At 37.9% G+C, this 19381-nt stretch overlaps 1 gene segment (V, D, J or C); it reads right to left on the bottom strand.

Moving 5' to 3' along the window:
• Positions 1–1164: 1164 nt before the first annotated feature.
• Positions 1165–15476, bottom strand: LOC121501693. The segment is given in 6 exon segments: positions 1165–1464; positions 1578–1737; positions 4043–4078; positions 7373–7702; positions 15286–15362; positions 15418–15476. Coding segments are annotated over 6 exon segments (729 nt in total).
• Positions 15477–19381: the final 3905 nt, after the last annotated feature.

The following is a 19381-nucleotide window of genomic DNA, read 5'->3' as shown; positions in this document are numbered from 1 at the left end:
ATAACTGTGCAGCTAAGTGTCCTTCTATACTGACATAAAAAGAGCTCAAGGATGTGCAAGAATAATGTATATTGTACTCTACCTTTGTGTTAGAAGGAAGAAAATTAGTTTATGTGCATTTATATTTTATCTATAAATTCATATTCACATACATAAAAACTGGAAGGATGCACAAGCAATGAATGTGACCTGTAAGTGGTGGGAAGGTAGAGACAATGGTTGGAGGAAGGTTTCTTAGTTCAGAGTGTTTTGATTTTGGCCACATGAAGGTATAATCTAACAATTTTAGTAGGGTCATGCCATGCATAGTTCTTCAACAACACTTTCTGATTAATTTTCCATTTTTTTTAACAGTCTACATTTTTTTGTAGATGCAAACTACTCCCATCATACGACATCATTTAGTTTGTTTAATTTCTTATTGGGCATTTGAGTTGATTGGGACTGTTACAAATGGTATTATGGTATTGCACATAAATCTTCGTGCATACCTTTTGTATGTGTGTGTGTTTGTGTGTGTGTGTGTGTGTGTGTGTGTGTGTGCTAATGTGTGTGGGTATATTATTTATTGTTTCTAAAGTAGAGCTGCCAACAGTAGATGCTAATGCATTGAGGACTGGCATGTACCCCCAAATTAGATCATCTCACCCATACAACTCCAGGGACAGGGTGCACTATATCTTCATTTTACAAATGAGAAAATTATGGCACAGAGAGTTCAAATAGCTATAGACCCAAGATTTAAACCCAGGCACTTGAGTTTCAGAGTCCAAGCACTTAAACCTCCACCATTCTACTTTTCTGATGTTAGTGCAGCTCTCATGGGGTTCTTGTGAAATCAGGAAACATGGTGCTCATGAAACACTGCTATAAGGTCTGAGTTCACCCATCAGTCACCACCAGAGTGTCTTAAATGAGTATGAACCTGCTGACCTTTGAAGGGGAAATAACCTGGGCATATTCACTGGTTATGGCTCTCCCGGGCCAGTGCCCCAAAGAAAGCATCATAAGGTTTATCTCAGGGCAAGAATTAGAAATGTGGAGTTGATCAGTATTACAACCAGCACTGAATTGGAAGTTGTCATGCTGTCCCTTATCTTGGACTCTCAGATGGCGCCAAATGATAGTACACAGAGGCAAAAGTAGACATTTAATTGTTTTTATTGTGCCTATTATGTAAGACAGTACAAGCTTCAGGTAGCAAAGATGGCAGGTTCTGGACATGTAAATAGGCTTCCAGGCAGTTATCCAGTTAAAGAGCCCTGGGGGATGTGACTAGAAGCTATATGCTGGCTGTACTCAGAGGCATGGGTACTGGGTAGAGGGAGGAACTGGTGGACACAAGGAGAGAGCAGTGCTGATGCCCCTGTGAATGGCCCCCCGGCCCCGCCACTGAGTCATGGCAGAATTTGTTCTTGGTGCAGAGTGGAAGTTTCTGTTTGCCCAGGGGTTTGTAAACCTGTTCTGCAATAATGACACAATTGAAGAAGACACATGTGAACTGAAATAACCCAAAACCAGAAGGCAAGCCCAGTTAGATCCTCAATAAAAACTTTTAGCGACAAAAGCCAATGGACCTTTGGTGCCACCATGTGTTAGGACTCTTCCCATTGCCACAGGGCGCTGGTCTCCTAAACAGACAGAAGGCGGTGATGATGGAGTACATCAGGCTCTTGAGGAAGAGGAGGAGGTAGGTGTAGTAGGCAGAGGTGGTCTTGAGCTGTAGCTGTAGTATGTCTAAAAGAAGTCATTTATTAGTATCTTCTGTTCTTTTGAAAGATGAAGACTTATTAATGAGAGACAGGTCACATTATACATTTCTGATCTAGGTTGAAGGGACACCCCAACAACAAAACAACCTGATAGTAAACTATCCACCACCACCATCACCACCAAGACAACTCAGAATCTAGCTTGTATATCAAGTCAAACAACAACCTCCAGGAAAATCACCTGCAATATTACAAAGTATTACAAAGTAAGATTAGGTCTTAGATGAATGAGTCAACCTGAAAAAAGCACTGGTGGTAAGTAACTTTTACTATTTCTTCACCATGACTCTAAGTAATAATAGCTAATATGGACCACTAATGCCAAACATTTAATCTGAGAGCTTTGTGTGCAAAGCTTTAATATGTTACTTAATTTTTCAGTAACCCAGGAGATTATTTTCATTCCATTTCACAAATAAGTTGAGGACAGAGAAGCAACTTCCCTGATATCATACGACTACTGAGTCCCACAAGCCAGATTTTATCCCAGCAACGTAATATCCAAGAACACATTTACCTATTCTGTAATTCTGAACATCCACGTGCAATAAATACCCAGACAATAAACAGTTAAGCATAAATATAAAGATGAATTGCTGATTTAGAAGCATTTTAGCCATTACACATCACGCATTAATGACATTTGTAACAAGGGGACAATCTTTGGAAATTTGGTTGTACTCACAGTGGAGTAGGTGGGAGATTTTAGTAAAGAGGGCACTTGTTGCAATGAGTGCCAAGTAATGTATGGAAGTGTTGAATCACTATATTGTACACCAGAAACTAATATTACACTGTATGTTAACTAACCGCAATTTACATAACTTAAAAATAATAAGGTGGAAGAAAGGGGTTAATTCAAATTCTCTGCAACTTTCCCTTGTCTTTCCTGAATACCTTAATTATAGCTATGATGTAATAGGACAATTGTCTTTAATATCCTCTGAGATTTTGAAAAAACATATTTGATATGAAGAAATAATTAATGACAAGGATGGTGGACCAGACTGGCTACTCAATGAACTACAAGGCCAAGTCTGTTCCTGTGGAAATTTCTTCTACATGCTTTATCTTCAGAGAGAAGGAACTCCAGAATCATTAATCCTTGGTGTGGAAAGCTAATTCAAGTTGTGCTGTATTCATAACTTCTTGCCCTTGGCTAGGTAATATGTTAGCTAAGTTCTAGGAGCCCCTTGGGATTGGACATGGAAGGCATATGAGCAGGGTCTGGTGAAAGCCAATGACATACCCCATGATAGACATTCCACACATGTGACATTATGTCTTTAGTAACTGAGTGAAGCGTTGTTCTTGTTATCCCTGCTTAGCTCAGGAAATGTAACTACTGTACCTGCATTCTTGCAACTAATTAAAGAACTGGGATTAATGCCCAGTCTGTGGCACTGGAAGCCCTGCACTCACACTGATTCCCCATGTGTGCACCTGTCTCAGGGCCTTGGCTTTGGGATTTCTTGCTCTATGATGACATCACAGAGGAAGAATAGAAAACTGAGTAAGTGGGTCAGCCCCAGTGGTCCAGTGGTTAGCGCCGCCTTTGGCCTAGGGCGTGATCCTGGAGACCCGGGATCTAGTCCCACGTCAGGTTCCCTGCATGGAGCCTACTTCTCCCTCTGCCTGTGCCTGTGCCTCTCTCTCTGTGTGTGTGTCTCATGATTAAATAAATAAAATCTTAAAAAAAAAAAAAGAAAACTTAGTAAGTGTGTGAATTGTCGATTCAGACAGTCTGGGTTGAAGCCCCAGATCTCACTGTGTGGTGTGGTGCAGGGATTGAATTCTTTTTAGCTCATTGCCTCATTTGTAAAATGGGAATAAAATACTTCAAGTGAGTATTAAGAAAATTAAACAAAATGCACTCACAGTGCAGCACACCACCTTCTGTACAAGAACCTCTTAATGTCAGTTCATATAATTAACTACCAGCAAGAAGAAAGACAAAAAAAACAACTTGATACCATGTTTTCCTCAGTCAGTAGAAAAAAAGGCCACAGAAATTCCTTCATTGTTGAAAGAATTCAGAGCACATCACTGCACCCTGAATTCATAGTCTTCTCACACCCAACCCAGTATTTACTGTGTGAACATGATTCCTGAGAAATGACGGATTGACTTCAAATATCACTCAGTCTATTTTGCAAGAGCCAGCCATTCTGAGGTTTCTCCCTGAAGCCAGGGGAGTTCAAAGGGTAATTTGGTCAAGGAGGAAAAGATGCTATAACATAACATAAAGGCAAACATGGACAAAAACTTACCATCATCAGTTTTTGTAGAATTAATAGCAGTGAGCTCTAAAACAAATGAAAGCAAGTATTATTCAAAGTTTATAATCATTATTTGACATGTGTCTATGTTGTGGATAGAAAGATAACAGAGAGGAGAGTCATTACAAACATGAGTCCCACAATTCCAGAAATGCTTGATTTGATTCTGTGTAATTCAGTAGGTCAATTCATACGTTGTATTTTGGTGCTTGAAGATGTTGAAATTCATGAATGATGCGTTTTTTTCTTCTTTTCTCACAACTAGAGGGTAATGTCTAAGACTATCTTGTTTTTCGTCTATGCTCATAGCTCCCAGCCCAGTGCTTGCTGCACTATAGGTGTTCTATAGATATTTGTGAATGGAAAAATAACCAGAAACAGTGGCTTCTGTGCAGTCGTCAGCACCCACTGTTGACATGAAGGGTTGTTATAAAATGAATTCAAATGAATTTGCCCAAGCCTAGAATTCGCAGTAAAATCTTACATGTTTGAAGAAGTTTGGTTGTTTGATTTAGGTAAATTTCTGTCTAAGTTGAAGAGGAAAGCCCTACCTTTCCAAATCATGTATGCCCCATTATCCCCAACTCCCAAATGATCTTCTGAAGTGGGGATGCTGTTTGCGGACATGACAATAAAGCTAATGAAAGCCAATTCCTATTGGGTGATTATTACTGTGCTAGGCACTTACGTGCATTATCTCATCTGATCCCCCAGGGACAACGATATGAGACAAATTTGGAAAACTCCATGTTAGACTTGAGGAAATAAGTTTTAGTGAGTAATTAACTAGCCATGAGTCATACCAGTGACTGGCAGAGCCAGCATTCAGAGGTCACTTGTCGGCGTTTAGATGAGCTAGAGCATGTGGAAAGCACTTTGTAAAATAATCCATAGAAATCAATCATACTTCACCATTGTGGACTCCAGGCATCATCTCTTCCTGATATCATAATGAGTCTTAGCAAATGACCTTTTCATTGCAGAAGCTCAGCATTTCAGTGTACTTCTTTCCAGGGACAGAAGATAGACTGAGTAATAAATATAGGTTTCTGAATATATGAAACCTGAGGTGAGAGTTGCATTTCTCTATAGTGTAAAAAAAAAATGCCCAACATACATGCAAAGACAAAATTCCTTTGACCATCGGATGTAGGAAGAGAAAGTTACAAGGTGTTTTGGTTTATTTTTTTTCTGCTGGATATGTTCTTGTCCACACAAAGACATGGTTCTGGTGTGCAAATTGATGCACTCCACAAGCCTTATTTTGGCGGGTTCTTAAATAAATGGGTTTGAGGTGTAGGCTTCAGGGTACACCTAGGGTACCCTAGCGTAAGTCCTCGAAATAAAATATCTATAAAATTATGTTTAGATGTTAAAATATCAAGAACTGACTTTAAAGTGTCCTAAAGTCCCTTTCTTTTCCATACAATGGCTTTACCCATTAAAAGAGAAATAAAAATCTCTCTCCACCATGCAATGATTGATGTAGGGTTATTTGACTAAGGTTAACAATTTTTCAAATTAAAATCTGTGAGTGTACCCTGGATTCGCTTTCTCCATCAAACTTGGTTGAAAATTTGGACCAGATAGTTTTATCTGTTCAAAATCACTTCATGGATTTGTACTTACACATTCTATATATTTTCAGCTTTCACAAAACCAAAAAGAACAAACACAAAACTTACAAGCAACAGCATTAGAAATTTGCTGATGAAAGGCATTAACAGAAATGCCCTCATTAGCTTTGTTTCTAGGAGAAGACTTCGGGAGACATTCCTTTCAGTAATTAATTCTCACGTGAAACACATCATGAATAAGAATTTCTCCCTTTTCTGTAATCATCACCATGGAACTTATTATAGTATATTTTTACTTTGATTACTCTAAAAGTTAATACCTAAAGAACTTCAGCCCAGTGATTAAACTTGTACTTCGCTCTTTTGCCTTCTCTCTGTTTCTTAGCTATAGAAATAAAAAATTAGGGCTGTTTGTAAAATCAGTTCAGTTATTTTAGGCAAAGATAAACATAAATGCAATAAACATGAATAAACACATCCATGTCATGCTTTCAAAATCAAGCATTTTCACTGACATGTTTGCACTTCCTCTTCATCACATGCCAGAACAAAGCAAAGATAAGTGTTTCATCTTAATTTGATCATTGGAAAAACGAAGGATTCAAGAAGATATAGATTACCTTCAGGAATTCCGAGTGGCATGCTGCAAAAGTCTTTGCACGTCTTGTTATGTGCGTGTTCCCCACTGCTTCCCAAGGGCTTGTGAAACACAGGGAAAAGTGCAAACTGGTTCCTTCTTATGGGTCCTCTGAGGCCTTGATCTGTGATGTTCATGCTCACGACTTGACTTCTCAGCCCAGTGAGTTACTGGACCACAGCTGGGCCAGTCACATTCAGCCTTCTGCCCACACTGTCTAAATATGTCCAGACTCTGCACCAATGAGCTTAATTTGGGACACCATACCTGAATCATGAGTGACCCTGAGTGATTAGGAAAAGTATGTTCTCTCTACTGTAGTGATCCTCCTTGGGAGAGTGGTTCATCCTGCATCCCTTCCAGACCTGGCACGTGCTAGCATTATAGTAAATGTTTGCTGAGCAACATTTATCAAAGTTAAGAAATATGTTCATTGTGTAGAATGAAAGATGTATTTACACATCAGCCTCACCCAAACTTTATTTGCCAAATTTCGCTTTATGGTGGTATATAAAATTCAAATCTAAAAACCACAGGACCGTACTAAACCCTCAGCACCCAAGTTATTCTATTTTTTGTTGAGTTGGGATCTGGTTCCGTCAAATGAATATCATTTTGCCACCAACTCTTCATTGACAGGTTATACCTGAGGTAGACCAGATTGAAGTAAGAGGGGACTTTGACTTCTGAGTAGAACATTCCTGAAAGATGTGTGATTGTTTTTATGTCTTGATCAAGTAAGATCATCAAAAGCAGACTCTCTTCTTGAGCATTTATGTTGTGCAAAGTTGCTAGATGCTTTCATGTGCATTGTTTCATTTAATCCCTACAATGACCCTAAAAAAAAATCACTGTACCCTTCATATTTTGGATGAAAAACTGAGGCAACAAAGGGTAAGTGAATTTGTCTTTTTCCTTTTTCTTTTTTAATGTTCCAAAACCACGAATATTTCAATCCATGGGGGAAAAGCAGCACATTTATGCTATCATTAACAGTTTAGAAAGATTTCTATTTGTTTCTTTCATTAATATTTCACAGAAAAGCTGGAGTATTTCCTTCAAAAAAAGAGCACTGCAAGATTATATTTCTATTTCTATATCACATACCTTTTTTCATTGAACGATAAAGAATCTCCTTATTAATCCCTTCTTTATTATTCTCATGTGTGATGATACATTGTTGTTCTTCAGCCATTGACTTTTTAGCCACGGTCAGCCAGCTGAATTTCATGAATGTGTCATTAGTCTTCACGGTGTCTCCCTGCTGGGATTTCAGAATCATTTGGCCATTCTTCTCCTTCCAATGTATCTTGATAACTTCAGGGAAAAAATTCTCAACAAGACAAAGATATGTTCCAGTCTTATGGAGTTTTATTTCAGCAATGGAAGGAAAAAAAATTGTGGGCCTGGGGGAAATGTCTGTATCAAGGCTTCTATCTGTGAAGGAAAATGGAATATCAATTAATAACATTATTAGAGAAAAACAGACATTGTGTACTTTGGAACCACTTAGCACAGAGTGATATGAAGGAAACTTGCCATTGAATTAGTGCTTATCATAGTCTTTCATCCACAATGAGTTATGAGGTATTGATTGTTCTTATTTTCAGTGGGAAAATAGGTACCAGAAATCATATAACTTGCCTCAAGTCACAGCTATTAAGTGGCAGAGTCTAGATTAATATATTAGATTTTATTAAACAGTACACACTCCTTTTTATATGGGAATCTACTTCCATGTGTACTTGACAATCTATCAAGTTGATTTTTAAATCTTCAGACATGAATCCCATGCGCACTTCTGAAGTATGGAGGTCTCCTACTTGATTGTTCTGATTGTAAGACTGAGATGTCTTGGGATCCCTGGGTGGCGCAGCGGTTTGGCGCCTGCCTTTGGCCCAGGGCGCGATCCTGGAGACTCAGGATCGAATCCCACGTCAGGCTCCGGGTGCATGGAGCCTGCTTCTCCCTCTGCCTGTGTCTCTGCCTCTCTCTCTCTCTCTCTCACTGTGTGCCTATCATAAATAAATAAATAAAAAAAAAAAAAAAAAAAGACTGAGATGTCTTACATCTGAACAACTCCAGGGTTTTGAGTAGGACAATGTTTATAACTGCCTCCCAATTATTTACAATGTCTTGAATTTGGAAGCTAAGGGGCAGTATTTCCAAGACTGCTATGAAAAAATATTATTTTCAAAAATGCCTTTATATTAATTTTATCAAGTAACACACTTATCAGAATCTTGTTTTGCTTTGGAAAATGTTTACCAAAAGCACATTTTATTTTGGAATATCATTTGTAGTTTAAGTATAACTAAGAAGATGCCATTTATTTTGACTTCTAGAATTCCCCTCAAAGCTGAATGTGCCCTAAAAAGCTGCCAAACAGTTTTAGAATGCCACAATATACTGTGATTTCACCAGCTGAATAAAGTACACATAAAACTGGTATAAGTGTTAAAAGTTATGATTCCAGAGTTTCTTGCAGATAAAATGTCAAAATATATATCAAGATATCATAGTTTTAAAGGTCATGTCACTTGAATGTTGGTATGTTACTTAATTATACATTTACTGTTAATTTAATGGTTGAAATTACAAATGTTAGAACTCTTTTAAAATTGATTTCCACAGCTCTTTCTAGTGTTTTTCTTATCTTCTCTTTGGACTAGTTTAATAATTCAATTTCTTAAGAAAAAGGGAATTGGATTTCTCATCTTATAAAGGAAAGGGAAAAAATTTTTAGGGGGGGCTCTTAATACTCTATTTTTTGAGGGACTAGATAATGCAAGAGAATTTCTACCTGGGTGGCAAAGCTCCTGATTTTTATACTAAATCAGCAGGGAAACAGTGAGTTCTTATTCATGGTTTAAGTAGGTTTAGGTCATAACATGCTTATTTTAAGTTTATACATGTTGCTTTGAGAAATAGTATTTTATTAATTATAATAGTAAGGCACTGTACAATCTCCAACCATATGCTTTGCTTGTAATTTAAAAAGCGTGTTAGATAAAGATCAATTTTTCAATTGTACATGATAGTTACATAATTTTAGCCTCTAGTCAATATATTAAGGAATCTAATTTTCATCTTAGAAATTTTGTGTTTTTTATAAGAATACGTCTGATTTGTTACGAAATCAGTTAAGAAATTGAAAATCAAATGATGAACTTGAAAGGTTTCAGGATAATAGTACACGTTTTAACCCCCTGTGACTTTTCCTTAGCTATAGTCTTGATGTTTTATTCTTTTGCTTAAAATTAATCTTGAACTTCCACAATTTTGTCAGTGGAATGGTTGACTGAGCCATTCCACTGTTTAATTTGTCTAATTTGATTGCTAGAACATACATTGATTAGGCAGTCAGGTGGAAAAAAGAGGTCCAGAAACTTGCTTTTCAGTTTATGAATTCATATGTGCCTATCATCACAACCACTAAGGAAAGCAAGATATATTTATTTCATTTTTTCAATGTTTCAATTTTCATCTTTGTGAAAATTCTTGAAAATTTTATTTGAGTAGACCTTGTATGCTAGAAACATCCCTGTGATATATTTTCCCTCATTCAGGCAAAATTTCATCTCTAAGGCTAGTGAAGAATGAACAAATATAGTAGATTGAATTTAGGGGGAGAAACTTAGCTTATAACATCCTTGAATATGTTTATACAGTTAAATGTTTTGATACTTGATATTAATCATCCTCTGACTAAATGAAAGTTTAGCAATTTTTTTGTTCATTCTTTTTCATTGGTTATTTTTGAAGTCAAGAAATAGGACGTTCAAACCTCTTTACAAAACTTCTTTTCTTAAAGATCTTATTTATTCATGAGACACACACAGAGAAGGGCAGAGACATAGGCAGAGGGAGAAGCAGGTTCCCAGCCGGGATCCTGATGTAGGACTCCATCCCAGGACTCCAGGATCACGCCCTGAGCCGAAGGCAGACTGCTCAACCACTGAGCCACCCAGGCATCCCTCTCTAGCAAACTTTCAACACAGAAATCCCAAATGGCCCTAATATCTCCATCCCTTAAGGACCCCCAGTTAGCTCCTTGTTAATGTCTTCTATGCTAGATCAAACAGCAACTACCCCCCCCCCCCAAGGACTAGGACAGAGTCCTTTACCTCCCCAAGGATCCTGCTGCTGTATGTGACCAAATTGTTAACAATCCTAGAATTCTGAGCCAGCACCAGCACCTAGCCGGCAGCCCCTGCCTCATCTGCCTCGCCTCCCTATCTTATACTAAGGAATGTAAAGAAATTTACCTGTAACCCTGAGCTTTGTCCCACAATCAAATGCTTTGATTTTGCTCTAGCCATACTAATCTTGCCTGCAAAGCTTTTATAAAAATCTCTCTTTGTGCCTCTTTTAAAATTGGGCTTATATTTTTTCAATATTACATAAATATATAAAAATGGACCCTGCTAACATTAAACAAAGATGAAGCTCAAGAAAAATCATGTTAGAAATGAACATAGTCAAGAATTGATGAAATAACCCCTCTCTGCCTGGGCAGCTTGGGTCTGTCTTTCTTATCTGACTCACACAAATTGGAGAGTATGATTTCATTTTTTCTCATCATTTTCTTGGCCCTTAGAAATCTCTTTCCTAAAGGCTTTCTTGTATGATATAACTCCTTTACTCAAGATATACAGCTATTATTTCTTTTGTTTTCAAAGAGGAACAAAGAATATTTAGTAAATATTCAATATTTTTACAGGTATTTTTTTTCTTTCTACAAATTGAGGGGTGGGTATCTTGTTTGACTGTAAAGCAAGCTATTTCCAGAATCCAATCCCCACTAATTGGAGACCAAATGAGTTGTTACAGGGTCTGACATCTTAATGATAATCTCTTAACCTATTTATTCCTGAAAGATCGCCTCTTTGAACTCAATATTATCTTAACAGTTTCTAGGGTATTGATTTACAGCTATGAACTGCTCATCAGAGGATACTATTGGATACTATTTGGTTTGGTCTTTCTGCAGCTGTCCCAGAATGAGTGGAAAGTCAGCTCTAAGTTATGCAATTTAGTCATGCATGTAGTATACTAGCTCCAGTTCTTCTGCTAGCTTCAATATTTCCAGCAAATTGGGGAGGCGGGGCAAGATGGACAGCCTGAAGGAAAAATCTACATTTAATCGGGGTTCCAGAGGGTGCCAAAAGGGACAGAGGTCCAGAAAGTGTATTTGAACAAATCATAGCTGAGAACTTCCATAACTTGAGAAGGGAAACAGGTATTCAGATCCAGGAAATAGAGAGATTCCCCCCTAAAATCAATAAAAACCACTCAACACCTTGACATTTAATAGTGAAACTTGCAAATTCCAAAGATAAAGAGAAGATCCTTAAAGCAGTAAGAGACAAGAAATCCCTAACTTTTATGGGGAGAAATATTAGGATAACAGCAGACCTCTCCACAGAGAGCTGGCAGGCCAGAAAGGACTGGCAGGATATATTCAGGGTCCTAAATGAGAAGAACATGCAACCAAGAATACTTTATCCAGCAAGGCTCTCATTCAGAATAGAAGGAGAGATAAAGAGCTTCCAAGATAGGCAGAAACTGAAAGAATATGTGACCACCAAACCAGCTCTGCAAGAAATATTAGGGGGGATCTGTAAAAGAAAGAGGAAGTCCAAGGAAACAATCCACAAAAACAGGGACTGAATAGGTATCATGATGACACTAAAGTCATATCTTACAATTGTAACTCTGAACGTGAATAGGCTTAATGACCCCATCAAAAGGTGCAGGGTTTAAGACTGGATAAAAAAGCAGGACCCATCTATTTGCTGTCTACAAGAGACTCATTTTAGACAGAAGGACACCTACAGACTGAAAATAAAAGGTTGGAGAACCATCTACCATTCAAATGGTCCTCAAAAGAAAGCAGGGGTAGCCATCCTTATATTAGATAAATTAAAGTTTATCCCAAAGACTGTAGTAAGAGATGAAGAGGGACACTATATCATACTTAAAGGATCTGTCCAACAAGAGGACCTGAATGTGCGAGCTGCCAAGTATATCAATCAATTAATAACCAAAGTTAAGACATACTTAGATAATAATACACTTATACTTGGTGACTTCAATCTAGCGCTTTCTAGACTCGATAGGTCTTCTAAGCACACCATCTCCAAAGAAACGAGAGCTTTAAATGATACACTGGACCAGATGGAGTTCACAGATATCTACAGAACTTTACATCCAAACACAACTGAATACACATTCTTCTCAAGTGCACATGAACTTCCTCCAGAATAGACCACATACTGGGTCACAAATCAGGTCTGAACCGATACCAAAAATTGGGATTGTCCCCTGCATATTTTCAGACCATAATGCTTTGAAACTAGAACTAAATCACAAGAAGAAGTTAGGAAGGACCTCAAACACGTGGAGGTTAAGGACCATCCTGCTAAAAGATGAAAGGGTCAACCAGGAAATTAGGGAAGAATTAAAAAGATCCATGGAAACTAATGAGAATGAAGATACAACTGTTCAAAATCTTTGGGATACAGCAGAAGCAGTCCTGAGGGGGAAATACATCGCAATGCAAGCATCCATCCAAAAACTGGAAAGAACTCAAATACAAAAGCTAACCTTACACCTAAAGGAGCTGGAGAAAAAACAGCAAATAGATCCTACACCCAGCAGAAGAGAGTTAATAAAGATTCGAGCAGAACTCAATGAAAAAGAGACCAGAAGAACTGTGGAACAGATTAACAAAACCAGGACTTGGTTCTTTGGAAGAATTAATAAGAAATAAGATAGATAAACCATTAGCCAGCCTTATTAAAAAGAAGAGAGAAAAGACTCAAATTAATAAAATCATGAATGAGAAAGGAGAGATCACCACCAATAACAAGGAAATACAAACAATTTTAAAAACTTATTATGAGCAGCTATACGCCAATAAATTAGGCAATCTAGAAGAAATGGACGCATTTCTGGAAAACCACAAACTACCAAAACCGGAAGAGGAAGAAATAGAAAACCTGAAAAGGCCGATAACCAGGGAGGAAATTGAAGCAGTTATCAAAAACCTCCCAAGACACAAAAGTCCAGGGCCAGATGGCTTCCCTGGGGAATTCTATCAAACGTTTAAAGAAGAAACCATACCTATTCTACTAAAGCTGTTTGGAAAGAGAAAGAGATGGAGTACTTCCAAACTCATTCTATGAGGCCAGCATCACCTTAATTCCAAAACCAGACAAAGACCCCACCAAAAAGGAGAATTATAGACCAATATCCCTGATGAACATGGATGCAAAAATTCCCAATATTTCCAGAAAATTTGTTGCCAATACAGAAAGAAGATTGAATGCACTAGTGTCAAAAGAATTTGTACTTTTATAGAAATACCCAAAAAATCACACTGTGAGAATTTAATAAATGTGTATTCGGCATGACTTACCTGATCTTGTGTGAGGGAGAGAGGTATTTTAATGCCATGATTAGAAGCTGAAACATTGTTTTCCACATGATTAGTAATACAGATTATGAGCTATTACTAATTAAGCATTCAAGTAAGGAGTCTATTTAAAAGGTCAAGCTACTAAAGAGTACATATCGGAATAAAGAATTACAGCTTAATGTTTCTAATACCACATAATAGTCTAAACCATGCTCTTTGGCATGGACAAGTCTCCGTTGGACCCCATTCTTTGCCATAGTAACAAGCCATGTGACGTTAGGCAAATAACTGAACTTCTCCAAGCCTCAGTTTGCTCATCAGTGAATTTGGAATAAGAGTATCTTCCATATAGGGCTGTTGAGGAATGAGAAAATGCACTAAGACCTGTTCCTCAAAAAATCTTGGCTGCTATTATGATTCTCCTTAGTGGGATGGTTTCAGGCCATTTTATCAAATTCTTCCACTAAACAAAATATATGGATTTTATTTTTTTTAGATTTTATTTATTCATGAGAGACAGAGAGAGAGAGAGAGAGAGAGAGAGAGGAAGAGACACAGGCAGAGGGAGAAGCAGGCTCCATGCAGGGAGACTGATGTAGATTCGATCCTGGGACTCCAGGATCACTCCTTGAGCCGAAGGCAGACGCTTAATAACTGAGCCACCCAGGCGTCCCAATATATGGATTTTATAAGCAACTGGTATTACATAAATTAAGAAAACAGAAGAGCTCATGAATCCAAGATGTTCTGTGTCTCTCACACCCACCAGCCAAAACAACATAGGACCCAATGAAGCCACAATCTAGAATAATTGCCCTCTAGACTAGAGGCTTTTTGAGTGTTGAGGCTGTGTCTTTTTCACCCTTTTATCTCCAGCATCCAGCAGAGAAACTGTCTTTAATAAATGTTTGCTGAGGCAATAAATGAACAATTGAAAGTGTAAAACCATGCAGACAGACTCTTTTTATGGACTCTTTGGAGCTGAAGTGGTTTACTGAGCTCACAAATTTCATTAAACTGGACCATCTTTAGGTAATATCCCAAGACTAGCAGTAGCACAAATTTTGACCAGTGTCAGCCTCCCCCTAGCTAGAGTAATAAATGGGATTATTAATGTTCTATAGTCATTTACTGTAAGAGTTAAATTTTTTACACTGCTGTTAAAGATGACATCAAAAGTAATCACTTAGATTTTGCATGTTACTAGAGAAAGGAGCACTATTCATTAAGAAAGGAGCACTATTAATACTAGAGGTACTTCATCAAAGTGTTTCTCACTTAAGAGACCAATTAGAAGAAAAGCATCTTGAACAAATAGCACACACAACCGATTTGTAGGCACGGTCCTAAAAATGATTTTAACTTCAAGCCTGAGTCTATTTTTGAGTGCATGCGTATATTTTCTAAAAGTAGAATTTTAATCTGCTTACATGTAGAAAAGTAAATAAACCATTTGAAAAGTAGTTCTGTTTCCATGTAGAGGGACCAGTAGCTGCAAAATTACTGTCCATGTGCTGAGGTGATTCTACATTATTTTTTCTAAAAAACAGCTATCAGGTTCTCATTCACAGGGTCAAAACAGAGCAAAGTTACTTACCTGGAGGAATTACTATGACCTTAGTTCCTTGTCCAAATATCTTGATCCAGCCTGAGTTATCACAGTGGTTAGAGCTTCTACAAAAATGTCAGCCTTCTCTTGAGGTTCGTGGCATGACCAACAGGTAGAAACCTTTTACTGGCAATTTGATCTTCTGGATTCTCTTGGAAGTCCTTGAATATAGGCTTCATGGCATCTGATATCTTGTAAGTTTTCCTCACATTAATTGACAACAGTGTCTGTTTTCCAATGAGGCAGTAATCACAGAAACAATAGGAAACAGAAACAATAAAAGCAAAAGAAAAAAAAGAAAGAGAGATTGGGAGTAACTGGTCAACCAACTACTTATATTAATTACTAAGAAAAGTAGTCTGTGAATTAAGAGGTTTTGATTTCCAGGCGTTCAATTGTGTGCAGCTGCTCAAAGATTGCATCAAAGGAAAAGCCCTTTTGTTCTCACAAACACCAGATCTGCTCCGTTAGTAATTTGGGATTGTATTTCTGAAGGAGGAAACTCTTCAGTAACCAAAAATGCAAATATGCCAACAGAAATATACTTGAGAAATGTGAAAGATGTTTTCTATTTTTTAATCAGGTACTTGTACATCTTACCAACATGATTCTTTACCACAGAACATAAAGACTCCTAACTCTGGGAAACGAACTAGGGGTGGTGGAAGGGGAGGAGGGCGGGGGGTGGGAGTGAATGGGTGACGGCACTGAAGGGGGTACTTGATGGGGTGAGCACTGGGTGTTATTCTGTATGTTGGCAAACTGAACACCAATAAAAAATAAATTTATTATTTAAAAAATGATTCTTTACCACATAATGCAAAATGAGGGAATAATCTGTGTAATGACATTATTTTTCCTAGAATAATAGGAAATTTGTGAAGTCTATCCTCCTTGAAATAATAGATTCTTATTTAAAGCAAAATTCGAAAAAAAATTCCAGTTCTCTGATACGTTGAAAGAAGCAGCCCCTTGGGAGCTATTCTTTGATCTTTAGCAACTTATGTGTAGCTTTACTTCTGTGGTCAACTAGCTTTGGACAAGGCATTTGCCATCGCTGGGTTCTCACATCTCACATTTGTTGTGTGGCCATTGAGCTATGTATGTCCAAAGAGCCCTTCCTATTCTGAGTTTATGAAACTTTGATTAAGAGTAGGAAAGGTGGGATCCCTGGGTGGCGCAGCGGTTTGGCGCCTGCCTTTGGCCCAGGGCGTGATCCTGGAGACCCGGGATCAAATCCCACCTCCGGCTCCTGGTGCATGGAGCCTGCTTCTCCCTCTGCCTGTGTCTCTGCCTCTCTCTCTCTCTCTCTCTCTCTCTCTCTCTCTGTGACTATCATAAAAAAAAGAGTAGTAAAGGTCTGCTGTGGTTGAACAAGTGAGGATATAGTTGAGTGTTAGTAATAGAGAAGGTTTTCTTACAGGTCCCTTCTGACTTTGTGACATTGTGAGATCTCAGCAGGCACATAGCAGGTGACATAATTGGACTTGAGGACATTATTGATTATCAAGCAAAAGACTCTGTTGTCTCTCTCTCTCTTTTTTTTTATAAATTTATTTTTTATTGGTGTTAAGTTTGCCAACATATAGAATAACACCCAGTGCTCATCCCATCAAGTGCCCCCTTCAGTGCCCATCACCCAGTCACCCCCACCCCCCGCCCATCTCCCTTTCCACTACCCCTAGTTCATTTCCCAGAGTTAGGAGTCTCTCATGTTCTGTCTCCCTTTCTGATATTTCCCACTCATTTTTTCTCCTTTCCCCTTTATTCCCTTTCACTATTTTTTTATATTCCCCAAATGAATGAGACCATATAATGTTTGTCCTTCTATGATTGACTTATTTCACTCAGCATAATACCCTCCAGTTCCATCCACATCGAAGCAAATGTCTGTTGTTTCTATTATCTGTGTCCAAGCCAGAATTGGGCTTGTTTTACAGATAATATTGGTTGAATCATATAGGATTCATTTCAGGGGCTCCCCTTCTTTTTGTTAATGTCATGCTTAACAGGCTGCTCCAGGGAAACCCCAGACAGTTTGCAACCTCTGTGGGCCATTCCCTCATATCTTTAGTTAAAGGAGACTTGATCCTTAGATATTCTTATTTTGCTATCTGTATCTGAAAAGCAAAGGAGAGAAATCAGAGCCATGTGAACAAGTTGACAGTGGACATAAAAACAGTGAAGAGACAAGAAAGGAGTTTACTCAATCTACAAACCCAAGCTGAAGACACATGTGCATCCATAGGGTTGGCATTGCTAATGACTACTCAGAATTTTCTCCAAGATGGGTATACATCAGGACTGGGGAGGCAGTGACACCCCTTGTTCTCCAGAAGCAAGGATGGGGGAGGAAGGTTTGCTTTAGGACTAAGGAAAGATCTCATTATGATCTGTTTCAGTGTCATTTTATTATGTTCCTGGTGTAAAGAACTATCAGATCCCAGTAGACCTCACCAAAACACCTATGTCATAAGAATTCATTATTATCTCCCCCTTGGTAATAACATTCTTGCATTGTCCTTTAGGTTTTGCTTCAAACACACCTATCTTTGAGCCCCTTTTCATTCTAAGTGATAGTATAGGTAGCTCTATGCCTATCATGAGAACTGGAAGAAATGTCTTATTACTGTATGATAATAAATGAGATAATAATCTCACATTAGGCAGAAGTGTAATGTGTAATAATTAAAAGTGTAATAATGTTATTAAAATCTAATTACTGTATAATAACAAATGAGATAATAATCATACAACTTTATACATATAGATCTGTAGTTTGTAGAAAGTTCATAAAGTTTGGTGAATATTAAAATTACTGTAATTATTGCTTCAGATGCTTCTATATTCTAATGTGAATGAAGAAAAATCTTGGAGCAAAAATATCCTCTGGTTTATTATTCTCAACTCTTTTACTATTCACAAGTTTTAGCTTTTCAAAATAAAGCAAACTTTACTGTTGTTTAGAGGACAATGTAAGATGTGACTTTTCAAGAGTCCCTGAGCTCCTGTGTTAGCTGAGATGGCTCAGTGAAGCATTTTAGTAATAATGGGAAAGGACACAGTGATGTGTTGACCCTGTACTAGAACTGTCCTGTATGGAACCTCCCGTAGTCCCCAGAAACCCTATGAGAAAGATTTAGTAACTTTCCTGGATGGTGCTGTGAGTTAAGTGGCTGAGTAGGAATTTGAAATTCAGATATTTTTTCTTTCTTTCTTTCTTTCTTTCTTTCTTTCTTTCTTTCTTTCTTTCTTTCTTTCGTTAGCACATTTTACACATTGAGTTTGGCTTCTTTCCCAAGAAACTCCTCATAAATGGAGAAGTAAAAAAATCAAGACACTAACAAAAGCCAGCCTAGGACCCAGAGAGGTAGGGATAGATGATAAAATGTTCTTATCAAAAGAAATATCACAGGCTGGATCTGAAAGTCCTACCTCAAGCTTTGCTGAGGACACAAATGCAGGAGAAAGCTCTGTATAGAGAGTGAGCAGGTCCCTCTGGGAGGCAGAAAGGAGCATGTAAATGTTTAGAGGGGTGTGGAGTTGTGGAAGGGTTTTTGTTCAGTGGAAGTGGAGCATTTCCATATGGTGCATCCCAGCAGCCACAGTAATACAGCCCAGCATCTGCCTCATTAACTCGGTGTATCCTGAGACTTGCTGGCAAATCCCTCTGTCGTTTCCTGGCTTCATATCATCTTTCCTCACTAACACTTTGTTCATGGACCACATTTTCATTTGAGGAAATTATACAGAGTTTGTTGTAGAGGCTGGTCTGACTTCTGTAGGTACCAATACACTATATATATATATATATATACTTCTTAAAGGCACCTGTTTTTATTCAGCATTCTTAAAGTGCCGTGTTTCCTTGTTTCTTGGTAATGGATGGTATGAGCTGTGTTATTAAAGTGTTTCCATTTGTATGTGAGAGAAAAAAGCAATGATCAGTGAAATTTTGACATTTGTTAAAATAGTACACATTTGTTCTCTATTAAGGAAAAGCTTGGGATCTGAGGTTCACATTTTTTTTCTGAAGAATTCAAGGTCATGACGAAATTTGTCAGCTTAGTTTGAATGACCAGGT

This window comes from Vulpes lagopus, chromosome 11 (assembly GCF_018345385.1).
Source record: "Vulpes lagopus strain Blue_001 chromosome 11, ASM1834538v1, whole genome shotgun sequence".
Classification (NCBI taxonomy): domain Eukaryota; kingdom Metazoa; phylum Chordata; class Mammalia; order Carnivora; family Canidae; genus Vulpes; species Vulpes lagopus.
This window is presented reverse-complemented; position numbering and strand designations above follow the sequence as displayed.